The 18,059-nt window shown below is 36.7% G+C and overlaps 3 protein-coding genes across 5 annotated transcripts; 1 reads left to right on the top strand and 2 right to left on the bottom strand.

Annotated features, from left to right (window-relative positions):
• Positions 1 to 206: 206 nt before the first annotated feature.
• Positions 207 to 2,542, top strand: LOC132623047 (subtilisin-like protease). The gene has a single exon (XM_060337745.1). It carries the CDS (start codon positions 244 to 246, stop codon positions 2,476 to 2,478), a length of 2,235 nt encoding a protein of 744 aa, XP_060193728.1. The 5' UTR covers positions 207 to 243; the 3' UTR covers positions 2,479 to 2,542.
• Positions 2,543 to 2,762: 220 nt separating this feature from the next.
• On the bottom strand, positions 2,763 to 8,505 carry LOC132623048 (probable LRR receptor-like serine/threonine-protein kinase At5g45780). Of its 3 annotated transcripts, none has more exons than XM_060337748.1 (11): positions 8,075 to 8,502; positions 7,754 to 7,886; positions 7,533 to 7,604; positions 7,161 to 7,304; positions 6,998 to 7,056; positions 6,843 to 6,902; positions 6,093 to 6,158; positions 5,867 to 6,010; positions 5,443 to 5,781; positions 4,153 to 4,544; positions 2,763 to 3,434 (listed from the first exon to the last, which is right to left on the bottom strand). In XM_060337748.1, exons 1-11 carry the CDS (start codon positions 8,178 to 8,180, stop codon positions 3,114 to 3,116), a joined length of 1,836 nt encoding a protein of 611 aa, XP_060193731.1. In that variant the 5' UTR covers positions 8,181 to 8,502; the 3' UTR covers positions 2,763 to 3,113. The 3 variants fall into 3 exon arrangements, with proteins under 3 accessions (XP_060193731.1, XP_060193730.1, XP_060193732.1); XM_060337747.1 differs by having other exon boundaries at positions 6,093 to 6,166; positions 6,985 to 7,056; positions 8,075 to 8,500; XM_060337749.1 differs by lacking the exon at positions 2,763 to 3,434 and adding an exon at positions 3,442 to 4,045 and having other exon boundaries at positions 6,093 to 6,166; positions 6,985 to 7,056; positions 8,075 to 8,505.
• A 3,005-nt stretch (positions 8,506 to 11,510) lies between these two features.
• LOC132623050 (shaggy-related protein kinase eta) lies at positions 11,511 to 17,144 on the bottom strand. Its single transcript, XM_060337751.1, has 12 exons — positions 16,935 to 17,144; positions 16,078 to 16,170; positions 15,722 to 15,781; positions 15,366 to 15,638; positions 15,180 to 15,254; positions 15,043 to 15,099; positions 14,521 to 14,661; positions 14,366 to 14,416; positions 14,195 to 14,290; positions 13,966 to 14,049; positions 13,615 to 13,716; positions 11,511 to 12,088 (listed from the first exon to the last, which is right to left on the bottom strand). The coding sequence occupies exons 1-12, from the start codon at positions 16,947 to 16,949 to the stop codon at positions 11,987 to 11,989; spliced, it is 1,149 nt and encodes a 382-aa protein (XP_060193734.1). The 5' UTR covers positions 16,950 to 17,144; the 3' UTR covers positions 11,511 to 11,986.
• Positions 17,145 to 18,059: the final 915 nt, after the last annotated feature.

Raw genomic sequence — 18,059 nt, 5'->3', positions numbered from 1 at the left:
AGCTCCAAATGGCTTGTCTTAGCCTTTGATTTCTTAGATCAAACAGAGATTGCATTTCAAGCCAATTGGAGAATACAGAACCAATCACTTCCTTCCCAAAACTTCAGTCTCACTCAAATTCTTTCGATTACTTCAATACTGAAGACACTGTCAAAAAAATGATAACAAAAGAAACCAGAAGAAATTAACACTATATATATCAGGCTTACAAGCAATGCGGCTCATTAATTTGCACTGATAAACATGGCCTTGACACTTTTTCTAAGCTTCATCTTTACTCTTAGTCTTTATTTTTCAGCCATACATGCCAATAATACCAATCAGCAGAGCAACTCGGATATTTACATAGTACATCTTGAGTCTTTTCATGGCCAACTTTTCTCTGACTTGGGTGATTTACAGAAGTGGCACCATTTATTTCTGCCCCCAAAGAATACAATCTCAAACGATTCCTCATCCTCGCGCATAGTTTACTCTTATCGCAATGTCCTTAATGGTTTTGCCGCTAGACTAACACCAGACGAAGCAGAGCTACTACAGGGGACAGAAGGGATCATATCGGTCCGGCCGCAAAGACTACTGCATGCACGAACCACCCATAGTGCTCATTTCATGGGGCTGCACCAGAACTTAGGCTTCTGGCAAAGCATAAATTATGGTAAAGGTATGATCATTGGATTTTTAGACACCGGTATAACACCCGATCATCCATCATTCCATGACGAAGGAGTGCCTCCTCCACCAGCTAAGTGGAAGGGCAAGTGTGAGTTCAACTTTACCGCCTGCAACAACAAGCTCATTGGAGCAAGATATTTCCAGGAGGTTGGAAATGGGACGCCATTGGATGAGAACGGGCATGGCACGCATGTTTCAAGCACGGCTGCTGGAAACTTTGTCTATGGTGCCAATGTTTTTGGCCTTGCTAATGGGACAGCTTCTGGCGTGGCCTCCCTTGCCCATGTTGCCATGTATAAAGTATGTGACGCTAGCGCTGCTTGCTCCGAGAGTGACACATTTGCTGCTATGGATGCTGCAATCGAAGATGGCGTTGATGTAATTTCAATTTCCATTGACGATATCTCTAGACCTTTCTGGAAAGACTCTATTGCACTCAGTTCATTTACTGCAATTCAGAATGGCATTCTTGTGAGCACTACAGCTGGTAATACAGGTCCAGCACATGGCACAGTAGTAAATGGAGCTCCATGGCTTCTTACTGTTGGTGCTAGCACCACTGATAGAAAATTAAGAGCAACAGTACTGCTCGGAAACGGTGACGAAATTCATGGTGAATCAGCTTTCCAACCCGAAGGCTTCTCTCAAACTCTGCTGCCATTAGTTTACCCTGGAATGAATACTAGTGATCCTATGGCCCCATTTTGCAGTGCCGAGTCTTTGGAAAATATTGATGTGAAGGGAAAGATTGTCTTTTGTGAAGTTGGCGGTCAGATAGAAAGACTTGATAAAGGACATTTTGTGAAGGGTGCTGGGGGTGCTGGAATGATACTCATGAATGAGAAGCCACAAGGCTTCACTATACAAGCTGAACCTCATGTTCTTCCAGCAGCACATATCAGTTTTCTTGATGGCCTGAAGATCAAAGCCTACATAAATTCAACGTCGACACCTTTGGCTTCATTTTTGTTTAAAGGAACGATATTTGGAGATGATCATGCTCCAGCAGTTGCAGCTTTTTCATCTAGAGGACCTTTTCCCGAGAGCCCTGGCATATTGAAACCTGATATTATTGGTCCTGGTATCAGCATCCTTGCAGCATGGCCAACATCGGTGGAGAACAACACCAACACAAAGTCTACCTTTGACACACTGTCTGGCACATCAATGTCCTGTCCTCACCTTTCGGGAGTTGTGACATTAATCAAAAGTGCACATCCAGAATGGTCTCCAGCTACTATCAAGTCTGCAATCATGACAACCGCTGATCTTATGAACTTTGGCAATAATCCCGTTGAAGACGAAAGGGGCCACCGTGCTGACTTCTTTGCAACTGGTGCAGGCCACGTTAACCCATTAAGAGCAAGTGATCCAGGGCTGATCTATGACATCCAACCCAACGATTACATACCTTATTTATGTGACTTGTACCCAAGTAGAGGTGTTAGTTTGATTGTATTGCAAGAAGTTAACTGCTCATCAACCATTCCTGAAGCAGAACTAAACTATCCATCCTTTTCAATTAGACTTGGATCTGATATTCAGGTATACACAAGGACTGTGACCAATGTTGGCGAGCCCGACTCATCTTATGCTCTGGAGATTATGCCACCTGAAGGAGTTGATGTGAAAGTTGAGCCTTCCACCTTGCACTTCTCAGAGATGTATCAGAAGATAACGTATCAAGTAACATTTAACCGATTACTTTCGAGCATTAATGCCACATTCGTTCAAGGATTTTTGAAATGGACCTCATCCAAGCACTTTGTTAGGAGTCCTATAGTAGTTACCTTGGAACCATGAGGAAGCTCAACAAGCAACTCCACATTACATCAACTGTAATTTCTTGATTTCAAGACCCTCGGATAAGTGATAATTTTGTTTTCTTTATTCCTCTCATCAGTTTTCCCTAGCAGCTTCTCAGTTGGATTGCTTCATCTATTGATGTTGATGAAAGTCAATAGTTCCATAGGTTTGTTTTAAGTATCTTTAACAGTTCAACATGGAAATAAGTTTGCATTGTCTTAACTCCATATAAAAACACTCCAACAACAGCTGCTCAAAATACGAGGAGCATATCCTTCAACTAAAATTCTTGTGTATCTCACTACAAAATATCAGTAACAATCAAGCTTCTGTGACGCATAGACCTGTTGCCATCACTCACGTGTTCAACAAACACAGCAGAACTAGTATGGCAGTTTGTCATTTCCAAAGAATGAAGTTTCAGAGTCTAGTAGTCTAGCTAGTTCTAACACAGATTGTGAACTACCATGAAACAAGTATAATGAATATCTTGCAGCAAAATTTACAAGTTACAGTAACTTACAAAGTGCTAGGACATAGACTTAAAGCGACAATATAGGCACATGTACGGCTGAACTAGATATATCAAGATTGCACGCTTATTAGGATTAGGCCAAAGCAGGCTACTTTTGCTATCTGGGTCCTGAAAGCTCAATTGGTTCAAAGGTAAATGAGGATTCTTCATGAATATCGCTAAAATTCCTAGAGAAGCTGAAAGCCCTTGTTTCACAGATGTTGCTTCCACCTTGTGATTCGTCCACATGCCCCATTTGTTCCGTAACTCCTTCCAGGATTCTCAAAACTTCCGACATCTTAGGCCGATTATTGGGGTTAGATTGAGTACACTGTAGAGCCACTTCAACTGTTTTCTCTAGCTCCTCTGCATTAAAACATCCTCTTAGATCCCTATCCACAAGCAGTTCCACTTTCTTTTCCTCGAATAAATTCCGGACCTGTAAATTGAACAGGTTGTCAGAATGAATAGGACCGAATAATAGACATAACAAAGTCTGAGTTCTATCATGTTCTGAAAATCGCTGCTCCACATAAAACAGCCTGAAACGGGAGAAAAATCATAACTGAAGAAGCATAGAACTGGTACCCTTTTCCACACGACTATTCTAGCATAATACATATGGTTGTTCAGACTTACATGATAACGACATAACATGATTAATATCAAGCAAATAAGTTATTCAAGGGCTTAAGTATGCAAGTTTTACATTATTATGTGATAAATATCAACCAAATAATTTATTTAAGGGCTTAAAGTATGCAAGAGTAAGGTAATACACGGCAATAATTTTGTTCATCAAAGACCACAGTGATCAGTAAGCGATATTCAAAAACCCTTGAATAAGGTTTTCCATAAGCCCCGCAGGCATGACCAGATTATGCGGTCAGCAGAAAGAGCAGGTTATCGAGCAATGTTTAAGAATTTCGGAACTGTACTTCTCTCAGAACATGCGGAGCAAGCAACTTCTGCTTCTCACCCTAGTTATTGCATCAATTTTGGTGAAAATTTCAAGTCAAATAGTGGTTTTGGTTATGCTCAAACAAAATCCTGCATGAAGATTAGCTATTAACTTGTTAATCAAATAGAAGTTAGAAATTATAGGCACACACAAATATATGAAGCTTCAGATAGTAGGAGGGTTAGAAGCTACACACCCGGTCAAGGATAGTTCCTTTCTGACCCTGACCATTGCCTGCATCTAATGCCTTGTGTCCGGTAATGAGTTCCAATAGTAGTATCCCATATCCAAACACATCTGTCTTCTCGGATGATTGGCCAGTTGATAGATACTCCGGGGCTATATGACCTATAGTACCACGAACTGCGGTTGTAACATGTGAATCTCTACAGTCTAAAAGCTTCGCAAGACCAAAATCACCAACAACAGCTTCAAAACTCTCATCAAGCAGAATATTAGCCGCCTTAACATCTCTGTGAATTATTTTAGGATTACACTGTTCATGCAAATACAGAAGTCCTCTGGCAGCTCCAAGAGCTATATGCATGCGCTTGCTCCAGTCCAAAGATGGTTTATCCCGACCATTGTCTGGTAGAGAACCAAAGCTTTTGTGAGAATAGAGCAAAAGATGACAGTCACTACGTCAAGCTAATCTGTTTACATCCCAATATAAATTCCAATTTGATTTAGATTTCATATACCTAAAATTGAATGTAAATTGGTCATGTTTAAAAATTAATGACAACACGACTGTTACCTTACTGCCAAATAACAATTTATTTTATTCATGGATGATGTAAGTCGATACCACAAATGACATGTAGAGTTTCAGAAGATGGATAGAAACTTTATCACATAAAATTTTAAGCTAATAACACATAAGTTTAGGGTAACTTTCAGCAAAAGGTAGAAATTGTTAGCAAGTAACTACCTCTCACATTAACCATTATAGCAATAACTATTGATATATTGTTATTATTCCAACTCCATTTATGTGAGTTACAAAAACCACACCAGTCAAAAACCACAAAGGAAGAAGGTTGCAGTAGATTGCTAGAGAACATGCCTACCAAGGTACATGCTACATCAAGGGCTTTAATAGCAATGGATACGGAGATTTCATATAGTCTACCCCAACTAGTTTGGGTTTGATGCACAGTTGATTGATTTTTTGACATATAGATTTCGTTCCACTGCACAAGAAACATTGATAATGTAACTCCAATTTTAACTAATCAATCAAAAGGTATTTTCATCATAGGTCCTTGGGTTTTCAGACGTAGAACAGTACAAAAATTGCACAAAGTCCTCAATTTCCATAAACCATGTCCATGACCTTTCTAGAATTTATGCCAGATGAACTTTAAGACCACTAGGAAATAAGTGAAATTCATAGGTGAAACTTGATCAGTTTAAGGAATCAATAGTGACAAGAAAAAAGAATTAGTTCAGCAAAAGCTCCAAGCGAATATACTTCAAAGCAAACCTCTTAAGCAATCAGCAACACTCCCATTTGGCATATAAGGGTAAATAAGTAATCTTTCCTCTGAAGTCATACAGAATCCATACAGACGTAGAAGGTTCCGATGCACAGCCAAGCCTATCATCTCAACTTCTGTTTGGAACTGCACTTCTCCAGTGAAACTTGGATCTCTCAATCTTTTGACAGCCACTACTGTCCTATTTGGAAGGTATCCCTTGTAGACTATTCCAAATCCACCTTGTCCTAGTATATTTTTAGAGCTGAAATTTCCAGTGGCAACTTGCAGTTCACGGAATGAAAACCTCTTCAGGTGGCCAATGGTGAACTCGCAATCATGTTGCACTGCAGATTAAAATATCAGAGACTCATAATGTATCTAGGCTTAATGTGCAGGAGATCAGAGATGTGTTGCTAATCTTGTAGTTACCATATCCTGTGAGGAAACGAGACCTGTACCAATGCACCCAACAAACAAGCAGCATGACTGTAAGTATGAATGTGCAACTGACCCCAATGATAACAGAAACAACCCATCGATGATGATTGCTAGTCTTCCTGTCTGAATTTGTTTCTGCATGGTAAAAATCTAGAGTTTGATCAAAAAGCTTCAGCCTCAATATCATAGATAAGTTCTGGTAAATTTACAAAAATACCATTTATTGGTCTTGGCACACCCCCGCAATTTTGCGTGTGCAATGCAGAGCAAAGAAAGCTGTTTCCTGCAATACTAAGGCAACAACAAAAAAATATAAGCTGAAAATAGAATACAAAAGAACATGAGAGGTTGCAAGAATGATGTCGGGGGGGGGGGGGGGGGGGGGGGGGGAGGAGGGGTGATGAACAATAAACATTGCATGTAGGATACAAAACTTCTATAACATAAGACATTTTATCAAGGCAGATATTCTGCCTGATATTAGCAGATTAGAGATATAGGAAGTATACACAAATAAAAATAACAACGTGGAGGTTCTATTAGACCAGGTAAAAGGATAATACTTCAAATAATTAGATTTGAGATATTACTTTCAGGTCTGTGGAAACTGACTGTTGGTTTCCAGTGAAGGGACATACCACAACAAACAACAGTTCAAGTAATGCAAGATGACAGTTACTGAAACTACAGCAAATGTAACTTTACTACGACACAAACATCATTTATGGCACTGGGCCATATGGCACGTCGCAGATGCATCATTGTATCAAGCATTTGTATTTCACATTTGAATTTACAAGATCTACATTATATCGTAAACTCCATTAATGAATTAGATATTTGGCACATTAGTGTGGCATAGATCATCCTCCTAATAGTAAAAATGTAAAAGTGTAACCAGAAGGATTCTTCCAGTCCACGACAAACTGAAAACATTGAGAAGCAAACATAGAGGCACAAAAATTACCTGTAGTCTTTGGCCAAAATTTTTGGAGTTGGACCACTAAGGTTATTGAATGATAAGTCCCTACACAACACGATTCACTAGTTATTTAACTCTCCTCTAGCCCTTGTATTGGACATACAAATGTCATGGATGGAAGACATACAAGAATGAAAGACCTGAAAGGTATGCCACAGGTTTAGGAATTTGTCCAGACAATCTGTTCCTGCTAAGCCTCCTGAAAATTGCCATACCAAAAGGATTACATATAAAGCCAACGAGGGCACTGTAACATATGAGTGACACAAATAAAACAAAATCAAGAGTTTAGCCCACACTCACAAGTAACTTAAACCAATCAGGCGACCCAACGCCCTAGGAATTTCTCCATCAAACTGATTACCAGATAGGTCAAGGGTCAGCAGTTCAGAGAGCTTTCCAATCTCAGCAGGAATTGGACCAGATAACTGATTATTCTGCAACAACCTATAACAAAAAACAATGAAAAAAATGACTTTTGACAGTTCATACTAAAAGATATTGTTCAAATAACTTGCAGTTCAAGCACTTAATTGTCACTCTTAATAGCATTAAAACTAAGTATGTAGTTTCAACTTCAAGAACCACATATATTGGCATATCTTGAAGAAACACTGGAGTAGCATCAAAACCAAGAAAAAGGTAGGAAATTCATGTCAGATTTATTTTACTCACAGTGTCCGAAGATAAGTTAAATTCCCAATGCTAGGAGAAAGTGTGCCAGATAACCCCATACTCGCCATTTCACTGCCAAGAATCAACAAAAAGCTCATCCTAAATGGTTACCACACTAATCTAAATAAATAACCAAGCATTAAACAAAACAAAAAAAAAAAAAAGGAAAAATCTCTTCATAGAAAAAAAAAATGGAGAAGATGTAACAGAAAAATACTCACAGAGAAACAACATAGCCTTCTGAAGAACAACCAACCATGTACCAAGTACAAGGATCAACTGAATTTATATCCCATCCATCTAATACATGGTATTCATCTCTCATTTTATTCTTCATAGACATCAATGCTGCCACTGCTTATCCCACAATAAATTCAATAAACATGTAAGTAAAGTTTTATCTTTTCCACTCTTAACTATAAAACAAAAAAAAAACAAAAAAAATATGCTCATAAAGAGTGTTAAGCAACAAGTTCTAACTTTTCATGGGAAAAACAAGAAATGCATGTTAAGGGTATAGTGAAGTTTTAATCTTAATTTACCTTCATAGTTGACACCTTTAGGTGAAAGAAGACTCATGGAAGCTGGAGTAATGCCAACCCAAAGAAGAAAGATTGAGAAAATAAGTAGTACTTCTAAAGTTACCATTTGGATCCAAAAAGCTAACTAACCAAAAGAAAGATTTTGGTGCAGAGCTTTCAGAAAAAGGTTCTTTTTAGCAGCATTCATCATTGTGCAGCAGTAGAGTAGAAGTATAAAATATTTCCCTCGAGCTTATAAATGGGTGAAAAGTCTTGTTTGGTTTTTATTTAATTAAGAAAAAGGAATCCGAAGTTGTAGTACACTAGTAATTTGCACCAACTTCCTTTTGAGTTCATTGTAAATTGTAACTATAAAATACTCCCAAAATTTTGTAACTAGAATACTACTAATCAGATTCATCCTGCAAAGGAGTGTAAATTTATACTCCTTTTTTCTTACTGTTATTAATGGTCCACTGAATAAATATTCCCTCAACAACCCAAATTAGAAACCCCACGAAATAATTGCAGCAAGAAGCACTTTTTAGTATCTCTGTCCAAGGATTTTAAATAAATTTTAAATTTTATTTTAAAAAAAAAATATTTGTTGAGTTCTTGCTAAATTATTTATGACTTCTAAATGAGTTTTTTAACACATAATACAAAATTTACGTCAAAGTTACCGGGTATTGCCGAGCACATTAGCAGAATATTAGCTCCACTGGTGCTTATGTCAAAGGGTGGGATGGGGTAAATAGCATCCCTAGACATCTCGAGTTTGAGTTTTGAAAATAGTGAAATCTCTTATAGGACGTCCTTCTCCATTTAATTGGACTACACAGTGCAAATTTGAATTAGTCTAATAAATGAGAACCGGATATGGATGTTTAAACCAAAAAAAAAAAACACTTTCTAGTAAGATATTTTCTTGAAAAAGAAAACTTTTGGGAGAAATAAAAATAAACAATTATTACTCTTATAATGCAAGCAAATTGTTGTTGTAGTATTGCTTCTGTGTCAATTTATGTGATATAGTTTGGTATCGAGAGTCAATTTTTTTTGTTTAGTAAATTCGGTCATACAATTTTTAAGTTTCTTAAAAAAACAATTACATATTCATAAACAACATAAAATGTACTACTATAAGTCACAATAATTACTCTCTCTGTCCCATAATAAGTGTCACCTTAACCAAAAACACGCATATTAAGGAACGAATAAAGCAATGTTAAATTTACTAAATTACCACTATATAATAAAAATGAATTACTTTTTCCTCTTTATTAAAGCATGCACAAGTAGTAATTCTTTTGACATTGGAAATCCAACAATATCAAGTTACTATGTGACTTTTCTAGTCATCATTTAAATATTACTTTAACTTATCAGTTTTTATCTAAGGATAGATTTGGAAGAAACTAGTCAATTTATGTCTTGATTTTCTAAGGTGACACTTACTATGAAATAATTTTTTTAGTTAAGATGACACTTATTATGGAATTAAGAGAGTAACAATTTAAAATATTTAATCCACATATGAATAAATCGTGGTAAAAGAAAAAAAAATCTTGTTTGAGTCTAAAAAAGGGAAAAGTAATAAATTGAGACAAAACGAATAGTTTTAAGTGCGTGGGAAAAGAAAAGTAAGAGAAATCTTGAGATGTGGGGAGTGTCCCCTTGTCTTCCGTAAGAGGACAGCAATAGTACATTTACGATGAGATTCAGTGTGCTAAGCAACACTGGAAGGATAGTAAACACATGGTATTCATTGGTTACCCTTTATTTTAACCAATCAACAGATAGTATCATGTGGGTAGTAAAAGTGAAGAAGCAGTGAATCATTTCATAAGCTTTGATGAGCTCGCTATTGGCGCTTGCTGTGGGAGTGGTTTGACTCTTACGAAATGGAACTGACAATTAATCCACAGCCCAATAAACACATAAAAATAATAATTTAACTATAAGAACTACTAAAGTATCTTTGAAATGGTTAAGAATAAAACACAGCTCTTACTTTTATTTATTTATTATTTGATGTAACATCAAATATCGATAAATATTTCTCTAAGAATAACATCATTTTTATTTTTATTTCTTCTTTCGTATTAAATGTATGGACGACCTTCTTTTTTTGGCTCAAAAAGAGTTTGAATTATTTGGCATCAAAAGCCAAGTTATTTGTTCCATCCGTTTCTTACCACACTATCCGCATATAAATTGTACGAGCCTCGTTTATTCGTTTGGCTGTCAATGAAGACTTCATAGGCAAATATATGTTAATTCATGTGTTTAATAGGTCAATTCTAGGATAAGATGTCTAAATGAAAAATGACATCAAATTTGAGGACGCGCATTTAAGCTTGAAACAGCACTTGATTGGCAAGGGGATTCCTTCTCAGAGGTGTTAGTACCAAAATTTGAATATGAACCTTGACTGAACGGGCTTGGGCCATCATAAGTCTAGTAGATGGAATTCATTTTTTTGTGCGGATTGTCTTCAAAGGCACTGGTCTTTAATTTTTATCCCTCCCTGTGATCTTTAATTTTTATTCTTCGCCTAATATTCTAAGGTTCTAAGTTCGAACTTCAGTTCAGTAAAATTTAAAAAAAAAAATATAAGGCAAAAGCTTATAGCAAAATTAAACCTGTTCGGGGAAAAATCAAACCTTAAGGCAGAGATTCATAAAATTCCAACTAAGTAAAAAATAAAAATTCTAATTTGCCTCCTGGTGAAGGCAAAACTCTACCAAACTCTACCTGAGTTTATATTTCGGCATAAGTTTAGAAAACGATTTTGGGTCTTTATGACAATTGGATTAAGGGAATTAGTTTACTACGGAAAATTGATTTTATTTGTCAAGTCCGGAGAAACTTTTACGATCAATAAAATTTAATTAGTAAAAATGGCTTTCGATGAATTAAGGAACAAGAACAAATCAGTAAGCAGAGCAAATTACCTACCCACAACGTAAGACCATGATTGGACAATGCAGAAACTTGAGGAGCAAGTGTAGAAGGATAATAAATCCATAAGTAACTAGAGGTATTTACATCAGATAAATTAAGATGCAAGCACACAACCGTAAAAATAAATAAACAAGAAGAAACTAACAAAGAGAGCACTATAAGGAAAACTTTCACTAACGCTCTTTTCTGAACAATGAAACCAGGAAGGAAAACAAAAGTAGAGGAGAAGGAAAACAAAGAAATATGAATTCTTCGCAATTAAAGGTTTAAAGAACAGGCTGGCTGGCTATATTTTATATAACAACTTTAGGCCAATACTGTCAACAATAATGACATCTATTTTTTACCATCTCACAAAGGCGGCAATGTAATTATCAACCTGCATACCGAGAACAGTTCCAAACCAAAAGGCGTCAGCCTCACAAAATATGAAATGAAAAGCAGGAAGGTCTAAGAACTAAGGCAAAGACGATAAGAGCAAATCAAGAGAGGCAATACAATAGATAGGTTCCATTAATCATAATCACATAGAGCAACTGTAACACAATTTGCTGGCAACTCTTTCCAAAACAGAAGACTGCTAAATACAAACTGAAGTGCAAGATTAACTTAAGAAAAACACTTGCCCTTTTCAAGTCCTGGCAATCCTTTTGGAGCCTTGCAACTTGTCCATACATGTCACTTTCAATCGTGTCCCTGGAAGCTTTCTGGTCAATTTACTACTAACAAACATGTACAAAAACATATTTCCTTTTTCACTAGTTGGCCGCTAAGAGGGATAATTTGAAGAGTGGAACAAAAAAGATAATACCAAATACAGAACTAAAATGCACTGCAGCCCATTACATTGTCCTCGTCGACCAGGAGATGCTGTCGCTTGTCAGGCTGGACTCCTCTGGAAGGGATGTAAACTTTGATCCCTTCATATTTAGATCATCAACTAGCATATTTTTCTAAGCAGTTACTTTACGTCATGTCACCGTGGGATGCAAAAAGATGTAGGCCCATCTGTCTTTTTATATGGTCTGGTATCAACCTGTTTATGAGGTCTGGAGAGGCACCAGATAACTGAAACCAGGAAAATACAGTTGGATAAGCAATGGAGTTAACTTAAGATAGGTAAGTACAGAATGCGTAACTGTGACAGTAACATAGTTATACAATATAAATGGCGAAGACATGCTTCTAAATTGTAATGGACAATTGAAGATGGAAATTCCAGCTAAAGATATGTACAGTTAATTTATGCTTGTAGAAATACATGCTTTAACAATTTGCTTGCATCTTTAGAACTGAAATGCTGTTGTGACTAGCATCTCCTCAGTAGCCAATAAGAATGTAGATCATCGAAGAATGAGGTTTTCTGCTTTACGGACACCTATTTCAGCTTCTTTCTCCCAGAAACATACAAGGGCTTTCTTTCATTAAGATTCAGTGACAATACATAGCTTCTTTACAGTAGATGCTGTACCAACATACCTCACTTAAGAGCCTGTCATCTGACACGATGGGCAAGGGCGTTCCCGTTATTCAAGGTGTAACATCTCAAACACCTCAAGGTCAAACCACTCCAATAAATACTCGACACTCTCCACTGGAGATGTTTCTCACCACTAGACTTCTCTACTCGTTTTCATTGTCGACACTAATTTGATCGGAACTTCTTGTAGAAAGATTTTCACCCAACCTCTAACATAGCTTTCTTACAGAGTCGTAAGAACCTCAAAGGCTCGTCTCAAAGAACAATATGGAAGGACCACGATTAGGCCATTTAATCCAGTGGTATTGTGTAAACCTTAACTTTGTATTTGAGTAGCCCAACTTATTCTTGGCCAAATAAGTATAGGTTCAGTCCATTTCTTAGAAGAAGCCTAGTCTACCCCAGCTGCTAACCCAAAAAAAAAAAAAAAAAAAAAAAACTCCAGTTACCAAGGGACCTACTCTCCTTGAGTACAAGGAAAGGCTACAGATCCTTTTTGTCAATCTTCAGACATAAAGGATGCCTGTGAATTTCTGCCACCTTCTTTCTTCTCCTCCTGTTTTCTGTCTCATCTCCATCTTCTTCGTCCTCCCAATTTTTCATTTCCTTGGTCAGGGAACCCTCATTCTTTGCCAATCCAGAATGAGTCCCATGTCATCATGTTGTTTCAACACCAGTTGCCGGAACTACCTCCAAGTAGCATAACTTATTACATGCAAGATTGCATTACCCTCTTCAGGCTTGCCATTCCAAAATATCAACTTCAAACATGAACTCAGTATAATAGGTGAGTCATTGCATAACGCATCCATGCTCCAGAATAAGAATTTGCTTGCGTTCATTCTCCAGTGTATGCTATGGACTTGGATCAACCACCAGCTACAGCGTGTCGGAAAAAAGCATCTGCCTTCCAGTGGGTTCATGGAATCAATCGTTCTAATCTTCGCTAATTGCCAAACATACTTCTATATTCTGCCCTTTGGGAAATATGAAGAATTTAATCACATTGAATTCCTACTGTGCCTGCCCTGGAGTGCCCTTCAGCTGAGATCAGGAAGAATGAAGCACGGATGGTGTAACCTTTAATTTAAGAATAAACACGTGAAAGCCGTACCTCCTGCTTAAAATTGAAGAGAGGCGGCAATGGGCGGCCATTGGGAAGGCGTGCATTTGGTTCACGAAGTTCATCAAAGAAAGGATGAGCACATGCTTCAAGCTGCAAGATGAGAAGCATATTAATTTAATAGATTTAGGAATTCTTTGTTCAATAAACAAAGAAGAAACAATATGCGAGCTGAGCACTGGTAACAAGTCAGTAAAAACAGCACAAGGAGATGTGGGAGCATAAAAGGAACCAAAGAAATGGCCACCCCAAATGGAGACATGCCAATCGTGCTACAGGAATTGTTGTTTTAATGGATGACAATCCCATTAGAGAAAAAGGAAAAAACTAAATTGAACTTACTGCAGTGCAACGTAGACTTGGTGAATACTGCAGTAGCCGAGAAGCAAGGTCAATTGCTTCAGGAGGCATCCGTTTGTGGAAAACCTGAGACCAGGCATAACATAGTAAGTTAGCAGCAGATAGAATCATAGAACATGATATACACGAGCTCGGAATGATCTACACAGCAAGCAGCAAAACAACAAATTGTTGCTCCACTAGGTACCACTAAAATCAAATGAAAGCATACCTTATGCCAAGGGTGTGCTTTGATTTGTGGAAACCTAAAATCAGTATAATTTGGATTCATACAGCGAATTTCCTCCCTTGTAGGTGTTCCAAGTACCTATAAGATGAAGCAAATGAAACCACATTCCACTACAACATTTGCATCAGTTAATAAGAGTTAATCACACGGCACCTTGATTATCTCAACGAGCTGGTCCACAGCATTTTCTCCGGGGAACAACGGCTGCAAGAAGATGATTGCAAAAATTGGTTAGAAATTGGAATAGTGCACCAGCAGAGATTTCACGATAATATGTAATCCATAGAAGTCTTTAAGTCACTCCAAACCTGCCCCAGAAGAAGCTCAGCAAGGACACAGCCTGCTGACCAGATATCAATTGAAGTAGTATACTCTGTTGCACCAAATATGAGTTCAGGAGCCCGATAAAACCGCGAGCAGATGTATGAGATGTTTGCTTCTCCTTTAACCTGATAAAATAAGGTACTTCCATAAATATAAGAACCAACCACAACTTCAAAATCAAGTAATTCTCACAAAAAGTCGAGGACCTTTCTGAAATGAAGTCACAGTCAGTGGGGAACCTATTGCTCTTTTTATTTAGAGCCACTGAAAAAGTGACAACCCCATCAAAGGTATTTCACGGCAGGAATATAAATTTCCTCATGTTAATATAGCCCCCATTCTGCCCCTCCCAAGAAAAAGAAAAAAGCATTACATTATGAAGTGGTCAGTTCAGGGAAGATGCTAAGGGAGGCAACTTAGAATGAAGACAAGGAACAAATCCATAATTCTTTAGTACAAAAATTGAGGATAGCTACAGAAATAAACTCTTACAATTCTACACTTACCAGCACTTTTGCGCTTCCAAAATCACAAATCTTTACTTGGTGAGTAAGAGGGTCTACCTGTGATAGGAAACAATGAAATAAGGAAAAAAAGGGCCATAATTTGCTACACAAATTTAGCAGTTTGAAAGATGCATTACCAAAACATTCTGAGGCTTCAAGTCCCTGTGGCATACGCCAGCAACAGTATGCATATATGCCAGCCCTCTAAATACCTGAATACGTCTAAATCTTAGTATGGCTCAAAGCTTAGGAAACAATAATACCACTTAGTATTGCTCAAACTTAGGAAACAAAAATACCACTCAGGAAAGCATTTCACTCACTTGGTATGTGTAAAGCTTAACATAGATGAGCGGCATTCTCTGGTTCATATTGCTATAATGCTTTAGCACTCTATACATAGTTTCAGGAACATATTCCATGACTAAATTGAGAAAAAGCTCATTTTTACTCGTCGTTGAATAGAAGCAGTGCTTTAGGCAAACAACATTTGCGTGATCCATAGTGCGCATTAGCTGCAGCTCACGATTCTTGTATCTACGGTCTTGCAGGACCTTCTTTATTGCCACAGTCTCCCCGTTTTCCAGACATTTTGCCTTCACAAGAGAAGCATACGTCAAACAAATAGTTTGTTTTAAAAAAAATGATTAGTAAAATAAGAAGATACATATTCAAATACCTGAAAGACAATTCCGAACGATCCAGTCCCCACAACACGTTCAGCCATGTAACTGACCGTCTGCACCAGATTATATTGGAAGGCAAACAGAATTTCAATTTTGAGTAATAAATCAGGTTACACATGCTCATGATTCAATATGGAACATGCGAATATGGGAATAAGAATATAAAGGGTAAATCATTTGTGTCAATTTATAAAGTGTAATATGCGAGAATTATTTTGATCATTCTTCTAGTGAAGAAGCATTACATATCAACAACAACATACCCAGTGAAGAAGCATTACATATCAAAAATACAAAAAACTATGTCTAACTAATAAACTTATGATTCTGATAAAGACATCGCATCTACCTGCTTTGGCTCGCCATTCTTGCCCCCAATGGTTGTGGAAATTATATGACCAGTCACCGCATCGTTCCCATCCATAACAGGAGCTGACATCTCCTACACTCCACATCAAACATAGATCTCAAACCAACATTTTTAATAACTTAAGATACAGCAAATTAAACAAAAGCAAGAAAGACTACAACCCCCCCCCCCCAAAAAAAAACCCCTGAAACACTATCCTGGGGCAAAAACATACAAACAAACTGCTAATAGAGATTCATTTAACTAAGCGAAACCGGGAGGCTAGATCAAGTACTTAATAACATCAGATCTTGGACGGCTAAGATCAGATCTATAACAACACATCCAAATAAATTAGAGACATATCTATCACAAAACATTCTCCAAAACAAAAACCCCCCACAGGTAAATACACAAACAAAACCAGATCCTTAACAAATAAAGCATCCTGAAGATAAAAAGATCAAATATTTGAAAACTAATCTAATTTGAGGGTCTAAATTATTAATTTCAGGTCCAAGGATACTAAACAAAGATTTCATTTTTATTTCACAATAAAATGAGCAAGAACATGCAACAAAAAACCATTATCTTTCTTTTAAATATTCCACAACTTTTCTACTAAAATCCAGATTTGTACTCAATTTTTTTTTTTTAAACAAGTTAGATTTGCACAGGACTACAAACCTGAACTCAGATTGGCTAAAAAGAAATGATCTTTCCACACAATACACACTGAATTTTCAAAAATCAAGAAATGCCCAATAACCCCAGTATAATTTCCAAAATGAAAAAAAAAAGCCTAAAACAAGTAAAGAAATGAAATTTTTGGGTAAACAAGAAAAGCCCCAGAATACCTTATCATCAGCCATAACTTATCCAGCTCAAAAAAATCAATGGGAAAAAAATGGATGAGAAAGAAGAAGAAGAAAGAATTGTTTTTGGTTGAGTTTTTTTCTGTTTTGTTTAAGGTTCAAAGATCATAATTGTCGGTTAGGTGAAGAGAAAGAGAAAGAAAAAGGACACATTTTGTAAAATAGCTAGCTAGCCATGTGAATCCAGCTATTCTACTTTTGTGTTTTCTCTCTCTCCCTCTACTTTCTTCTCTTTTTGGCATAGCCCCTAGGTTTCTAGGTAATTACGAATTTTACCCAATTAATAAACTCACTTTTTTGTCTCAAATTACCCGTCATGTTTCTCTCACATCTTAAGAAAATATTAATGGGTCGTTTGGAACACAGGATAAGGTGGAATATTCCAGCACTAAATTTAGGATTAATTTTGTACTCTATTTGATAGATGATATAAATTTATACATTATACCAAATAGGATATAATATAAGCCCAAACTTAATAATGGATATCACACCGTATCGTACTAACTGTGAGATTATTTTATTCCACCACTTAGATGAGATAAATTAATCCCAAAATTATAATTTTATAATTATAATTGGGGAATAATTTAGTCCGCTACCAAACTACCCGTTAGCAATTAAGAAGAATTTTGACTATTTTACCCTTATTTCTATAATATCTCTTCATTTAATATTTACTTATTTATGTGTTATTTACTCATAATTAAAGTGTTTGTGATCTTCAAAAATAATTACTTCATTAAGATTAAAATGAAAAAAATGAATTTTATCTTGAATTTCTTAAAATTACTAATAATTTTAACGATTATTTTTTAAAAAACACGATAGATAATTTGAAACGAACGAAGAAACAAAATTTGGGGAAGATAAAGATGAAGAGGTGGGGTCATTGAAGGTGGACTGGAAAGCCGAATTTGACTCGCAAAACTAGACCCGACAATTTAATGTTCAAGCCTAAGGCCTACTTCCCCTAAAGACTTTCACCCTTTTTTTACTCCCCTACTTCTCTTTGTTCTTTTCCTTGTGTATGTTATTTATTTTTTTCACAATAGAAGTATATTCAGATATTCATTTATTAAGTGCATTTAATTTTTCTTACAATTA

This window comes from Lycium barbarum, chromosome 12 (assembly GCF_019175385.1).
Source record: "Lycium barbarum isolate Lr01 chromosome 12, ASM1917538v2, whole genome shotgun sequence".
NCBI lineage: Eukaryota > Viridiplantae > Streptophyta > Magnoliopsida > Solanales > Solanaceae > Lycium > Lycium barbarum.
Note: the sequence above shows the minus strand (reverse complement) of the source record. Positions and strands in the feature narration are given on the sequence as shown.

Bases quoted from the DNA above. Each gene is read 5' to 3' on its own strand.
- LOC132623047 (XM_060337745.1), top strand. From the start codon at position 244: ATGGCCTTGACACTTTTTCTAAGCTTCATCTTTACTCTTAGTCTTTAT.
- LOC132623048 (XM_060337747.1), bottom strand. From the start codon at position 8,180: ATGGTAACTTTAGAAGTACTACTTATTTTCTCAATCTTTCTTCTTTGG. The intron at 7,605-7,753 runs GTGAGTATTTTT...GATTCTTGGCAG, and splicing joins GAAGGCTATGTTGTTTCTCT to TGAAATGGCGAGTATGGGGT. The intron at 6,011-6,092 runs GTATTTTTGTAA...TTTACCATGCAG, and splicing joins TGTGCCAAGACCAATAAATG to AAACAAATTCAGACAGGAAG.
- LOC132623050 (XM_060337751.1), bottom strand. The intron at 15,639-15,721 runs GTATTTGAATAT...TCTCTTGTGAAG, and splicing joins CGTTCGGAATTGTCTTTCAG to GCAAAATGTCTGGAAAACGG. The intron at 12,089-13,614 runs GTACGGCTTTCA...TCCTGGTTTCAG, and splicing joins TCTTCAATTTTAAGCAGGAG to TTATCTGGTGCCTCTCCAGA.